The following is a 14593-nucleotide window of genomic DNA, read 5'->3' as shown; positions in this document are numbered from 1 at the left end:
CTCAAGGCCCTTTGTCTTCCTGCACCGTACTTACGCGTCCTGGCCTTGTTACTATATAAAGAAAATCTCTCTCTCTCTCTCTCTCTCTCTCTCTCTCTCTCTCTCTCTCTCCAGTGTGACGTCGTGGTAGTCTTTATATGGTCTATATTTACTTCTACCCATTCTCATTACACACCTTTTGTTGGTATTGAATTCCATTTGCCACGTCCTGCTCCATTCGTATATTTTATCCAAATCCTTCTGCAGTATATTATAGTGTGTGTGTGTTTCACTGTTTGATCTGCTGCAGTCTCTGACGAGACAGCCAGACGTTACCCTACAGAACGAGCTCAGAGCTCATTATTTCCGATCTTCGGATAGGCCTGAGACCAGGCACACACCACGCACCGGGACAACAAGGTCACAACTCCTCAATTTACATCCCGTACCTACTCACTGCTAGGTGAACATGGGCTACACGTGAAAGGAGACACACCCAAATATCTCCACCTGGCCGGGGAATCGAACCCTGGTACTCTGGCTTGTGAAGCTAGCGCTCTAACCACTGAGTTACTGGGTGTGTGTGTGTGTGTGTGTGTTTGTGTGTTTGTGTTTGTGTTTGTGTTGTGTGTGTGTGTGTGTGTGTGTGTGTGTGTGTGTGTGTGTGTGTGTGTGTGTGTGTGTGTGTGTGTGTGTGTGTGTGTGTGTGTATTTCTGCTGTTGAAAAGTCACTGTCTGAAGTTGAATATGTGTGTTTGCATCAGGCTGATATCTGTGGCAAGTTAGGTGGCCAAGATACAGTGAGAACCAGCCACATTACAGAGAAGGGTGTATGAGTTATCCCGTCATTACCTTCCCTTTCAGGTGGACATTCCTCTCTCGTACGGGATTTTTGATGTGAAACAAGATGCCTCCTCGCTTAACACCTGTGAGTTTGACTGGGACCCCACAAAGGAGGTTGGGGTCTACATCAAGGTGAGGCCCCAACCTGTCTGTGTTCAGTAATAATGGATCACCTTAAGGAGTGGGGTTCAAGATCATGCTCCAAGTATTCTCAGGATTACCTCTCTAGATTATTGGTCTTGGTTAGGTTTGCTACAAAGGATTGTGCTTGAAAATATGTTTATCTATGTTAATTTAATCAGTGTGTACAGTAAGCCTCATATCTCGCCTTATGTCTTTCAGGTCAATTGTATTAGCACAGAATTTACCCCAAAGAAGCACGGAGGAGAGAAAGGTGTCCCATTCCGCATCCAGGTGAGTATGGCTTAATGGTGGGAAGGAGGAAGATGGATGGCATACAACTGTGTTCACTCTTGACTTGGTCTTCCTTCAAGCATTATAGAAAAAAAACAATGTGACTGGCATATTGTTAGTATTATTACTGTATTTTATGGCTTGCAAGATGCTGCATCTTGGAAGACGCACCCTAATATTTGAAAGAAATTTCTAAGAAAAAAAAAATCATTCTCATCAAGAACACATTCACCATATACCCGACACTGAACACAAAAACATAAGAAGCAAAGAGTCTGCAAGACACTATTGTTTCACCACTCATTGCAAATTTGCTGGAGCACTCACCACAAATTTACAACTCTGTAAATAAAAACACCATAGGTTGATTCGTACACACAGTGTTAGTAAAATAGCTGAATCTGCCAATCGCCAAAACCAAATGCGTCAGTGCTGCAGTTTGTATTTATTTATTTTTGCAATGGTGCTTCAAAGGCTTTATCAATGTGAATATAATTCACAAGTGGAGTTTTGACTCTTGTTTAAACGAGTAAGCCATTTGGATGTTCTATTAATAAAGGCATAAAGGCACCTGGCATGTGAAATGTGTCGCTAAAAGAATCACCTGAACTTGTGACTCTACAATGGATAAAATGAAAAACCTTGTGGAAATGTGGTACATAAGTTTTCTATGTGATACAATGATGTGCCCTTTGTTTACATTCCACAAGTTGCTGGTTAGTGTCTTTCCTGTTTCACTCTCCCTCCCTTCATAAATTTAAGCTCATCAACATTATAAAGTTACTTACATACATACATTAGTGTACAGGCAACCCCCGCTTAACGAAGGGGTTACATTCCTAAAAAACACTTCGTTAAGTGAAACTTTGTTAAGCGAACCGATTATAACAAGTTTAATCCCTGACTTGAACTTCCACTGAGAGTAAGCAAAGCGAGAGTGCATCATAGTACAGTGAAAGGTTTAATGAAAGTAAAAATTATGAAGTTTAACATTTAGGCAGTAAAATTTTATTTAAGTCATTATAATGTACACTAATGTATGTATGTACGTAGCTTTATAATGTTGATCTTAAATTTATGAAGGGAGGGAGAGTGAAACGGGAAAGACACTAACCGGCAGCCTGTGGGATGTAAACATAGGGCGCATCATTGTACCACATACAAAACTTATGTACCATATTTCCACAAGGCTTTCCATTTTATCTATTGTAGAGTCACGAGTTCAGGTGGTTCTTTTAGCTTGCAAGGAAGATACAGTCTCACCAGCCTTCTTAATAGAGTCTGCTGACTTGAAAATAGGAGAGACAGTATATGGAGTCAAGATGGTGGCCAGCAATGCTATAGTTTTCTCGCCTCTCTCATGTCTGTGAATGATATTCAGCTTCACTTCGAGAGTAAGAGACTTCCTGGTCTTCTTAGGAACGTTAGGCCACATTGCAGGGCGTTTTGGTGGTAAATTGAGCGAGTGAAGACGAGCTGCTGCTGACGCTGTTATGGGAGTGAGTGGTGTGTGTTGTCCACGAGAGGCTTGATCTTGATCTTGATTCTACAGGGGTCCCAGGATTTCTTCTGAGACAGGCCTTAGTATTTGCGGCTCCTGGTGTATTCAAAAGCTTGTCGGCTTGCGTGATACGGCAGGAGTTTCAAACTTGCAAAAAATTACCTGGATCAAACTTCGTTAAAGCGAGTTTGGTGTTCGTTAAACGAGCAGATGGTAGTAAAATGAAACCTTCGTTGTAGCAAAATTTCGTTGTGTGAACCTTCGTTAAACAGTGGTTGCCTGTACATTATAATGACAAATTAAACTGCCTAAATGTTTAACTTCATAATTTTTACTTTCACTAAACCTTTCACTGTACTATGATGCACTCTCGCTTTGTTTACTCTCAATGGAATTCCAAGTCAGGGGTTAAACTTGTTATAATCGGTTCGCTTAATGAGTTTCACTTAACGAAGGTTTTTTTTAGGAATGTAACCCCTTCGTTAAGCGGGGGTTGCCTGTAGTGAGTTTACATTATATAAAAGGCTGAATTGAATAGTACTTAAGCTAATATCATAATGTAATGACTCAACATACAAATTCAGGTTGCTATCGGTCTAGTGTCCAAGCTCACTTGAGGCTGGGTGTTGCCTTACAATACAACTTTCATCTTAGAAGACGCACTAGTATTTTTCAGGGTATTTTTTTAGGGAAAAAAAGTGCTACTTGTAAGCTGTAAAATATGGTACTTGTATCTCAGCAGTGACACCAACTGACTCTGACTTGCTTTCCTTTGTGCCCAGATTGAGACATACACACAGACCAGTTCTGGCATGGAGCGGCTGTATGTGTGTGCTTGTCAGATCAAAGTGTTCAAGGTGAGTGGCTGTTTTTCATTGTTTGAAATTTTATTTCTCACAAGATCTACTACATTATCTTGGATCTATGTAGAATATTAATGCTATAGATTGATCTTATGACCGTTGGCTTTCTTTAGAAAGTAGTGTTAAAAGGAACATTTTCAAAATAGTTAGTGATGCATCCGTCAGAAGCTTCTGGAAACTTACTCCTTTTGGTCTTAAGGTTCCTTCCTGTCAAGGCACTGATAATGGTTGTCCTTCCTTCAGCTGAAAGGAGCTGATCGCAAACACAAGCAGGACAGGGAGAAGATCATGAAGCGGTCTCCCTCAGAGCAGGAGAAGTATCAGCCATCGTGCGAGTGCACCATTCTGACGGAGGTATGTAATGTGGCAGGCAGTTCATCCAATATTCTGACAGAGGCAACACATCCTGTACACATAGACTCATCAAACACATAGTCAACAACTCAACACTATGTAAACTAGACTGTATCATGTGGTGTTATTCCTGTGACAAGTGGCTCAGTGTTAATGTTGTGTTACAGCTGTCCCCTGAGGCAGTGTATACCCCAGTACCTGAGTCGTCCTCTCCAGTCATGGCTGCCACCTCCGGGGTCATGAACCTCTCTGTCCAAGGCAACAGTCCCCCCATGGACATGTGAGTCACTGGCATTCATATCATGAACATTCATATTCATGAAACTCTCTTGAGTTATATTCTAGTTTATTAATGAATTCATAACGACATGAAGGCATGGCACTATGTTACCTGTCTTTTTCCCTCGCAGGAAAAGTGAAGCATCATTTTCAGAGACACCAAAATGTGTGGAAAATGGCCAGCATCACCAGACACTGCCAGAGGGAGAAGAGGATCCATGCTTGGTGAGTATCTCTCCCCCGTCCCTTCCTCCCTCCTCACCAGCAGTCCTTGTCCACCATAAGTATGAGAGAGAGAGAGAGAGAGAGAGAGAGAGAGAGAGAGAGAGAGAGAGAGAGCCTGCATGCATGAATGAGTGAGTGAGTGAGTGAGTGACCAATCGTGCGTGCGTGAACATGAGTGAGCAAGCATGTGCGTCACAAACACAGTCTGTATTCCCCACAGCTGTACAGTGTGCCACTCCACACGGGCAGCACCACCAGCCACACCATGGCTTGGCTGGTGGCTAACCGCTTCAACAAGTTCAGCAAGATGTTCACTAACTTCACCGGCACTGACATTCTGCGGCTGTCACGTTCTGACCTCATAGAGATGTGTGGTATTGCTGACGGCCTCAGACTCTTCTATGCCCTCCATGCCAAGTGAGTGCAGCTTGATGGCCACAGGCTGCTAGGCTTGTGTTCTAAGGGTTGAATATGATTTAGGTTAAACAGTCAGAAATAATAAACAAAATTATTTCTGTGTGTTGGTATTTCACCTCCATTGTACGGTTTCCTTCCTTTCTCCCATTTTTTTCTGAAACATTGCAGTGTACCAAAGCAGGGTAGTCTGAGAGTGTACCATTGCATCATTTTACTCATTGGTGTGAGTTTGCCTCCACTTACCATAAACTTTTCCTTTTCCTCCCTGGCAGGAAGGTGGCCCCGCGTCTCACGGTGTATGTGTGCATGGAACATGAGCAGCTGTACCATGCATTGTACCTGGAGACCCTCAGCTGCCAGGAGTTCACTCACAAGTTGTGTACTCTCCTCCAAATCTCATATGACCGAATCCACGATGTGTATCTTCAGGGCCCATCCGGTATCCACATTTTGGTGACTGATGAGGTAGGTACGAATCAGGTGTGTGTGTGTGTGTGTGTGTGTGTGTGTGTGTGTGTGTGTGTGTGTGTGTGTGTGTGTGAAAATTCCTGGAATGATTAGGAATTAAACATTCTGAAATGTATGTTTCACTATATTGTTTCATGTTTGAAAAAGTTAGCATACATTAAAAACAAACCTTGATGAGACAAATGGCAGTGGTGGTGATGATGCAAAGGTGACAGCGATGCAATACAAGTGTTGTTCCTCCCCAGGTGGTGCAGAACATGGCCGAGGAGTCAACACTCTCCATTGAGGTGCTGCAGGACAGTGCCCGAGAAAGGTTCCGTCTACTTATCCGCCCCCACAACACTAGGACCGCCACCACTGCCACCTCTCCAGGACCTCACCAGTCATAGTACAGGCCCCTCCACCCCTCCCCATTCCCATCCTCCCCTTCCCCTTGTCCAAAGTCCAGGGACACATCAACATCCCCTGTGAAAAGTCCTGTTCCATCCCCATCTGTTAGAGACTCTGCCTCTCCATCTCTCCCTGTGTAAAGCCTCATCTATCTTCATCTATTTTTAAAGTTAGTGATTATGTTAAGGCAAATGTAAGTATACTGAGAAGCAATTATATGAGCTGCTCAAACTATTCACTTCACTCCCCACTCCTCCCTCCTTCTCCTTGTTTCTGTGCCACTGGTGCAGACACTTGGCCTGTGTGTGTGTGTGTGTGTGTGTGTGTGTGTGTGTGTGTGTGTGTGTGTGTGTGTGTGTGTGTGTGTATGCGCTGTGGTGCTCCTGATTCGCCTCAGCCCCTCCCCGTGGTCATTTGTGGGACCTGATGTCTGTGCATCATGTTTGTTGTTTCTTGTTGTTGTTGTTGATGTTGTGTCACAGAGAGAGAAAGAGAGAGAAGAAAAAAGAAAAAAGTAACCTCTAGGTTTATTTTTACACGCTATTTGTTTTGTATTTTTATAGTGAAACTTGCTGATTGTTCTTTGATCAGCTTTCACTGATTGGCATAAACAAGTACTGTTATCAACTGTGTCAGCGAGGTGGAGTTGTTTCATAATACTGTACTATGATAACATGAGCATCCTGAGACTGGAGACAATGACGTCAGATGTCCTGGCTTGGCACTAGGGTGGTGTGTCTGTGTGTGTATGTGAGGAGCAGTGACCACTATGGAACACCACCAGTCACTGTACAGCAACTGAAGCATAATAATCAATACTTTCATGAGTATTCTCTCTCTAAGAAAGCAAAGAAGAGTCTGAGCACAACTTGTGGCTTTTTTGGTAAAGAAATTACAAAGTGGAGTGAAATGCACATTGTTTCTTTGATACGAGAACACGTAACTTGTATGTAATGGATATTTAACTTTTCTATCTATAAAAGTAATTATTGCTTATAAATTTATTTAAAGTCCACACCAGCAAGTATTTTCTGTGGCCTAGAGCTGTGTGCACAAGTCTGTTCCTCTCATTAGTTACTGAAGCTGTACCAACACGCTCCAAGTGACTCGCTCTGTGGGAATTCACGTCATTGTTCATGTTATCTCCTAAACACAAGCACATCGCTTACAGAAAAGACGTTATGTATGTAATTGATATTATTCCTTACTAATGTTACGTTATAATGTTCATAATAATTGTCGTTATAATGTTTGTAGAGGCCAGGTGATTTTCACATTTTGGGTAGTGAAGAAAGCGTACAAATATGTGTAATTTGGGAGTCAGGTTACTGTTGTGATTATTTTTGCAATGACTGACTAATGTAGTAGTTTAATATACACTGCTGTGTTATTACAGAATGATCAATACTCATGTGATACCACACTTGCTGATGGTCACTACACAACCTTAGAGACAATAACTGACTGGGCCTCATGCTGCCACAACACACCTCCACCATGTTTTATTTCTTCCTTTTGTGCTGCAGTCTGACATTTTATGCCTCTCACTTAGACTGAATGAGTGAATGAGAGTTGTGAGGTGAACTCCTTCCCTCAGACCTTGGTGCCTTACACAAAGCAGACTTATGGAACAAGCATCAACCCTGTGCTGTGAATGAATGGTTTATTATTGACTATATTCTGAAATGTTTTGGCATCTCATCTTCACTAATTTTAAGAGGTTGCTGTCAAGGCTACTGGGCTTTTTAAAGGGGTGTTCACAATTCTAGTTAGCTTAATAAGAATTCTGCAATATCAGTGGGAAAAGACCCTAGTATCTTTGTAGCCTTTTTTGTTTTAAATACTCCCAATGAAAGTGCAAAGCATTTCAGAATGTGTGTGTGTGTGTGTGTGTGTGTGTGTGTGTGTGTGTGTGTGTGTGTGTGTGTGTAATACTTGCCATCATCTTGCCATGCATAAATGGAAGGAAAAAGCTTTTATTTATATTTTACCAGAAGCTCTTATTTATATTTTATCTAAAATTAGATGCTTCACTGTATCTTATAAAATTATAGAAGGCTAGAGGTTAATTGATGAAGATTGCTTAAGGAACCAGTACTGCACACAAAACTAGCCTTGTCTTGAGGATTGGTGCTTCCCTCCGTCTCAATATGTAATGGAGGAGGATTTGTCAGTGGCATTAGACCTAGTTTGGAAAGGCCCTGTCATTACAGGGTTGAAAGATAATAGGGAGGGTTATAAATGAATAAGCCAAGTGATGTAGCTAATTCCTGCATGTCCAGAGTTCATGTTTCCTTACAGCATTCACCAGCAATTAGACTCATTATTGCATGTTGGCAACCCTTAACCTGTTGGCTGCAGCAAGTAGATTTTTATAAAAGTTAAAAAGTTGAATGTAACTGAATGGACTCTTACCAGTGATGACTACATTATGACATGGTTAAACCTGTATTAAATCAATATGAATTTTATCATTAAGATTTTTTTTTATTGTAAACAGTGCAATCTTCAAAATTAAAAACAAGATAATCACTTATTTTGTATCTGTAAAGTGCCCCCTTTTAATGTAACACTGCTGATCTGCATGCACCCTTTCTCTGACGTCTGGTATTGCTGACACTATTAATACAAAACATTAGGAATGCTGCCTAATAGGACTAAAATATTATGTTGTGCCAATATTGTCTATGTGGATTTCTTGCTTTTAAGCTCCACCGCTGCCAACCTGAAGTGATAGCATGGCTTCGAGGATACCGTGTCATGACAGCTGTTGTTTTGTTAAGCTTTGAGATCACTATGGTTGATGCAACATATGGCACTGTGTGCTTCCCTTCTACTGGCAATTTGGTTGATATTGGTTTCAAAATTTACTTCCATTTCAGCTTGACATCAAAATTAGTCCAGTCCTATTGAGATGCCTGGCAGCCGACAGGTTAAATAGTTACTCAGAAAAAAAAAATAAATAAAAACCCAGACTATGAAACACTGGTAACTGGTGATAATGGTAGTTAATGGAAGTAAAGTACCGCTGTACCGGTATTTTTTATCGATATTTTGTTTCGGTATTAATTTTTGGGCAGTCCCGCCTGCAACATCCTGTCCCCCCACTACTCCTCATGCGCAGATGAGAAATCCCTTCTAGACGCATGACTCATTCACCGACTCACAGCTTCCCTCAGGGCTCAGTAAATTCAGGGTTGCCAATTTTGGTACCAACGTACCAAAAATACGTTTGGTACGACTTCAAGTAAATTTTGGACGAAACTGCATGTCCATTAGGTTTTTCAGATCTCATGTTTTAAGCTTTCCACCTCATTGACTGTCGGCTTCCATTCGAATGAACACTTGTGTTGTACACCGTCACGTGACTAAACCAGGTATCATGCTCGTGTGTGTGTGTGTGTGTGTAAGACACGTGAGGAAGAAGATTTACAGCTTTAATCAAAGGTAAGAAAATAATTATGTTCCATATAATTAAGTATATTTTAGATGTTAGTACGTTTTGTTATTTGATACGTTTTCTTCATATGATTTGGTACGATTAGCAAAAGCAATCTGGCAACCCTAGTCCAGTCGTAACGGTGTCAAGCCACACCACCAAGCCTCACAGAAGTGACGGATTGTGTGTCTAACCTTTGTCACTGAGTATAGTTGAAGTTGTAAGTTTTTTTAAGGGCATTTTTAAGGTTCTAGTGAGTCAGTGACAGATTAACAATATTTGTGCATTATAAACAGGAGAAACGCTCTTGAGAACCCGGCTAGTCATCTCTGTGGCCTTTGAAAAAAAAGTGGTGAGAAAGCAGAGCGTTTTCAATAATGCTTTTTAGGTTCTAGTGACAAATTAACAACATTTCTGTATTGTTAACAGGAGAAACGCTCTTGGGAATCCGGCTAATCATCTCTGGCCTTGGAAAACAGTCTTGCTGAGAGAGTAAAGCGTTTGTAAGAGTACTTTTAAGGTTCTAGTGACACATTAACAACATTTCTGCATTATTAACAGAAGAAACATTCTTGGAAACCCGGTCAGTCATCTGTGTGGCATTGGAAAACAGTCGTGGTGAGAGAGCACAGCGTTTCAGAGAGAGAGAGAGAGAGAGAGAGTACTGTTACGTTGAGCAGCCCGCACCAACACACACTACTACTACTACTACTACCACACTCCCTCACACACTTCTATTCCTCACTTCTTCCTCCTGTCACTACACTTTATGCATTTCAGGCGGGCAGCAGCAGGAAACACTGAAAATTGAAGGAAATGTTGGCGAGTTGACACGGGGAGGGACGGGGGTGGTTGGTGCGGGGTCTGGGTCTGGGTCATGGTGGGCGCCGAGCGGTTTGAACTGGGGTATACATAACCATCTTCTTATTTAACACAGTAATTGCTATTTATCTATTTTGGTGGTTGATTCTGGCTTTGCTTCACTCTCTGGGTCTGGAAACACAGGGGAAGTGCAAGCAGACATTGGCGGACTGACCTGGGAGAAGGCTCGGCTGACGTGCCTCTGTGGCCCAATATTTACGTACGTAATTCATTTTAAAAATCGCCACAAGAAAAAAGGCTCCCAGACTGGTATACACTATACTTTTAGAAGCGACAAATAATTTAACTAATAACCAAAATAAAATATCCTTATCGGGTGGTTTGTTTACGTAGCGCGGTCCAACGAAAGTTGTATCATTAAAATCAACGGCTCCAAAACACATCAAAATGTCGAGATGGAAAGCATAGCCAAACTATATTATATCATATTTTCTGAATACGAAAAATTTTCGCTTTCCAGCAAAATAAAGAAAACACAGATTCCTTGTCGTATAAAGATTTTTTTTTCTATTTTGGAACCGTTAAAATTTTTGAATTTGAAAATACGAATAGTTACACAAAATTTTATGGAATATTGTTACTTGGGGCATGTTTTTCATGTCTTTTAAGTGTTATATCAAGCTCCAAAACAATCCTAGGGGTGATAATAAAAAAAAGTGATATATTACGCTGTGACTTAATGTTATTTTTTCGATAAACCAAAAACACAGCTATACTCGATTCTATTGTGGCATGAAATTTGCTTTACTTTGTTAATAACAAATCAGATATCAGAATAATGCCAACTCCATCAATAAAAGAGAAATATTTTAACCCTTACGCCGAGATGTTTTTTTTGCCACCTTTGGTGAGTGACTCCACCTTCCCCGCCCTCACTCCCACACTAATCCTCTCCCTTCCTTCTCCACCTCCTCTACCTCCTCCTACCCCTAGAGTCCAGAAAACGCTTAGAAACACATGCAAAACCTGAGAAAAATCACAAAATACGTGTAAAGAATAGTTTCCGTAGTAGCGGGAGACGGCGTGGTCGAGCGGGGCGGGGCTGGGCGGGGCAGGAGCAGGGTAGGAGCCAGATGGTGTTTGATGGAAACTGGAGAGGGTGCTAGCGCGGGTGGTGGTGGTGTTGTGGTGTGGTGTGGCGGTGGTGTGATTTGATTTGATTTAATTTAATTTAATTTCATTAATTTATTGCACCCTAGTGCCAGGCAAATGTACAAAAGGTGGCCCGTAAGTAACAACCACACACACACACACACAACAACAAAAACAGCAAGAATAGTGATAATATGGAAGCCAGGCAGGCGGTGTGGCGCTGGTGTGGTGGTAATGGTGGTGTGCTGTGGTGAGGTGTGGTGTGGTGAGATATGGTGTGGTGTGGTGTAGTATGGTGGCTGCTACTAGCTGAACTAAGGTGTGTGTGTGTGTGTGTGTGTGTGACGGATGACCTAGTTTTAATGACATGTATTTATATTTTAAGATCACTTCAGTATGTTTCCTTTACTTATGCTTACGTGCTCATTTGAAAAGGGGAAGCTTAGAAATTCGAGGACCATTTATTTGTGTTTATATAAATTGTGGCTAATAAATTACCTATCTGTGTGTAATTCACTGTTTGATCTGCTGCAGTCTCTGACGAGACAGCCAGACGTTACCCTACGGAACGAGCTCAGAGCTCATTGTTTCCGATCTTCGGATAGGCCTGAGACCAGGCACACACCACACACCGGGACAACAAGGTCACAACTCCTCGATTTATATCCCGTACCTACTCACTGCTAGGTGAACAGGGGCTACACGTGAAAGGGGACACACCCAAATATCTCCACCCGGCCGGGGAATCGATCCCCCGGTCCTCTGGCTTGTGAAGCCAGCGCTCTAACCACTGAGCTACCGGGCCGTGTGTGTGTGTGTGTGTGTGTGTGTGTGTGTAATTCACTGTTTGATCTGCTGCAGTCTCTGACGAGACAGCCAGACGTTACCCTACGGAACGAGCTCAGAGCTCATTATTTCCGATCTTGGGATAGGCCTGAGACCAGGCACACACCACACACCGGGACAACAAGGTCACAACTCCTCGATTTACATCCCGTACCTACTCACTGCTAGGTGAACACCACCTACACGTGAAAGGAGACACACCCAAATATCTCCACCCGGCCGGGGAATCGAACCCGGTCCTCTGGCTTGTGAAGCCAGCGCTCTAACCACTGAGCTACCGGGCCGTGTGTGTGTGTGTGTGTGTGTGTGTGTGGCCATGCAGTCTCTCTTCCTTCAGCCTGCCCTGGTGGCGGCTTTCCAGTGTCCCTGTGTCCTTATACCTCCTCTTCGTTCATTTCTTTCATTTCCGTCTTTCTATTTCCCATTTCTGTTTTATATTCAGACCACGGCTACTCTCTCTCTCTCTCTCTCTCTCTCTCTCTCTGGATAATTAAGAAAACACTAAGTTATTCAAATATTCCAGTACATTTCAATAACAAAAACAATGACTAGTCAGAGTTACAATATAGATAAAAACAAAGAAAATAAATAAATAACACAAAAAGAGATATATTGAGAACCAGCTCGCGCCCACACAAGAACAAAACAATAAAAATAATGCGAAACTAAGTAAATGTAGGTGAATAGGCTTGTTGGTGTAGTTGGTTAAGGGGTATGGTGTTGTGGCGTCCAGTGTGAGGTAGCCAAGGTTCAAATCCTCACCATTCCGGGCTTCGAATATATAATTGGACGATGAAAGATACAGGAAGCATTGTAGCCTTCATCAGCCTAATGGAATGATACTATTTTTCCCCTTATTCCATCCTTTCATCTTTCCATCTGTAATAGAGAGTAACTATTAGTACCACTAGAGAGCAGCACTATTATTATTACTATTAATGTGTATGTGTGTGTGTGTGTGTGTGTATTAAAGGTGACCTTAATGGCACAATACATACAAAATGCACTCATACATGCATTGTTGTTGTTGTTGTTGAAAGGCATCGCTTCCACGTTTGAGAGTAACACTAACATGGCCATTACCGCTTGAGATCTGGTGGTGAAGCACTGCCGGGCGCCAACAAACGCCTCCTTGTGACTGTCACTCACTGCTTGTGCACTGGACGAGTGGACGACAAGAACTTGTCACCAGTCACCAGTCACCAGTTAGCAGTTACCAGTGCCTCCCAAACGTGGAAGGTGCTCCCTTAATGAGGCGATCGTGAGGTGAATAGTGAATACAGCGAGGACGTGAAATTGTCTGGTCAAAAAACACACTTGTTTAAAAGTACATCATGAAATTGTGTGAGGAATAATTAGATGTGTGTCTGTGTTCATTAACACGGGTGGCAGGGCCCAGGTGGCAGGTGGCAGGTGGCAGGTGGCATCGCTGAAACAAGCTGTTCAAACTGTCACTTCCTCATTTCAGTGTTATGAACATTGGTAATATTATTTACGCGTCATTCGTGTAGGCCTACATGCTTCATAATTAGTACAGGAAAATGTTGATACGTTGGATTGGCTGGTTAAAGGATCATAATATGTGTCTTGACATTCCAGTAATGTGACAACTAGAAATATTGTGTTCCGTAGCTACGTGCCTTGTCCTCACAATGATGATGATGATGATGATGATAATAATAATGATAATAATAATAATAATAGTAATGATAATGATAATAATAATAATGATATCAATAATAGTAATGATAATAATGTTAATAATGATAATGATAACGATAATGATAACAATAATAATAACTATAACAATAATAAGAATGGTAAGAATGATAATAATGATAACAATAATAATAGTAATAATAATAATAATAATAATAATAATAATAATAATAATAATAATAATAATAATAATAATAATAATAATAATAATAATAATAATAATAATAATAATAATAATAATAATAATAATAATAATAATAATAATAATAATAATAATAATAATAATAATAATAATAATAATAATATATAATAATAATAATGATAATAATAATAATAATAATAATAATAATAATAATAATATTAATAATAATAATATATAATATATATATATATATATATATATATATATATATATATATATATATATATATATATATATATATATATATATATATATGTGTGTGTGTGTGTGTGTGTGTGTGTGTGTGTGTGTTAAGTATATAGATAGATAGATAGGAAGACAGATAAATAGATAGATAGATAGATAGATCAATGGATAACGTACGCAATGTAATAATGACGTAATGATTCGAGATAATTAGACTGAAGGTAACAATGCTTATATAGAACGATGGTCACCGAGAGTGGTTAGTTAGTTAATAAGTGTCTTTAATGCAAACAAGGGAGGGTGGAGGAGAGGGGAGTAGGAAGAGGAGGAGGAGCGTGAAAGCAACGTGAGGCACAAGAGAACGATTTCTTCGGTGGCCGTTGTTCCTGTAAGACGTGGGTGCGCCAAGAAGTGTGTGTCCAGTGTCCTGTCACCAGTTTGGTTATAGTTTGTGTGTTGGTTTGGTGTTGCTCCTCTCGTGGCGCTGTTATAAA

The 14593-nt window shown here is 40.9% G+C and overlaps 1 protein-coding gene across 1 annotated transcript in view; it reads left to right on the top strand.

Annotated features, from left to right (window-relative positions):
* Positions 1-8265, top strand: part of LOC123501466 — a 42937-nt gene extending 34672 nt beyond the window's left edge. Inside the window, exons 9-17 of the mRNA XM_045250302.1 lie at positions 791-954; positions 1165-1236; positions 3520-3594; positions 3844-3954; positions 4122-4234; positions 4365-4458; positions 4679-4875; positions 5148-5340; positions 5589-8265. Of these exons, the coding sequence (XP_045106237.1) occupies positions 791-954; positions 1165-1236; positions 3520-3594; positions 3844-3954; positions 4122-4234; positions 4365-4458; positions 4679-4875; positions 5148-5340; positions 5589-5732 (1163 nt within the window). The 3' untranslated portion in view covers positions 5733-8265. The remainder of the gene's footprint in view (positions 1-790; positions 955-1164; positions 1237-3519; positions 3595-3843; positions 3955-4121; positions 4235-4364; positions 4459-4678; positions 4876-5147; positions 5341-5588) is intronic.
* The last annotated feature ends 6328 nt before the right edge of the window (positions 8266-14593 follow it).

This window comes from Portunus trituberculatus, chromosome 9 (genome assembly GCF_017591435.1).
Source record: "Portunus trituberculatus isolate SZX2019 chromosome 9, ASM1759143v1, whole genome shotgun sequence".
In the NCBI taxonomy this organism is placed as follows: Eukaryota; Metazoa; Arthropoda; class Malacostraca; order Decapoda; family Portunidae; genus Portunus; species Portunus trituberculatus.
Note: the sequence above shows the minus strand (reverse complement) of the source record. Positions and strands in the feature narration are given on the sequence as shown.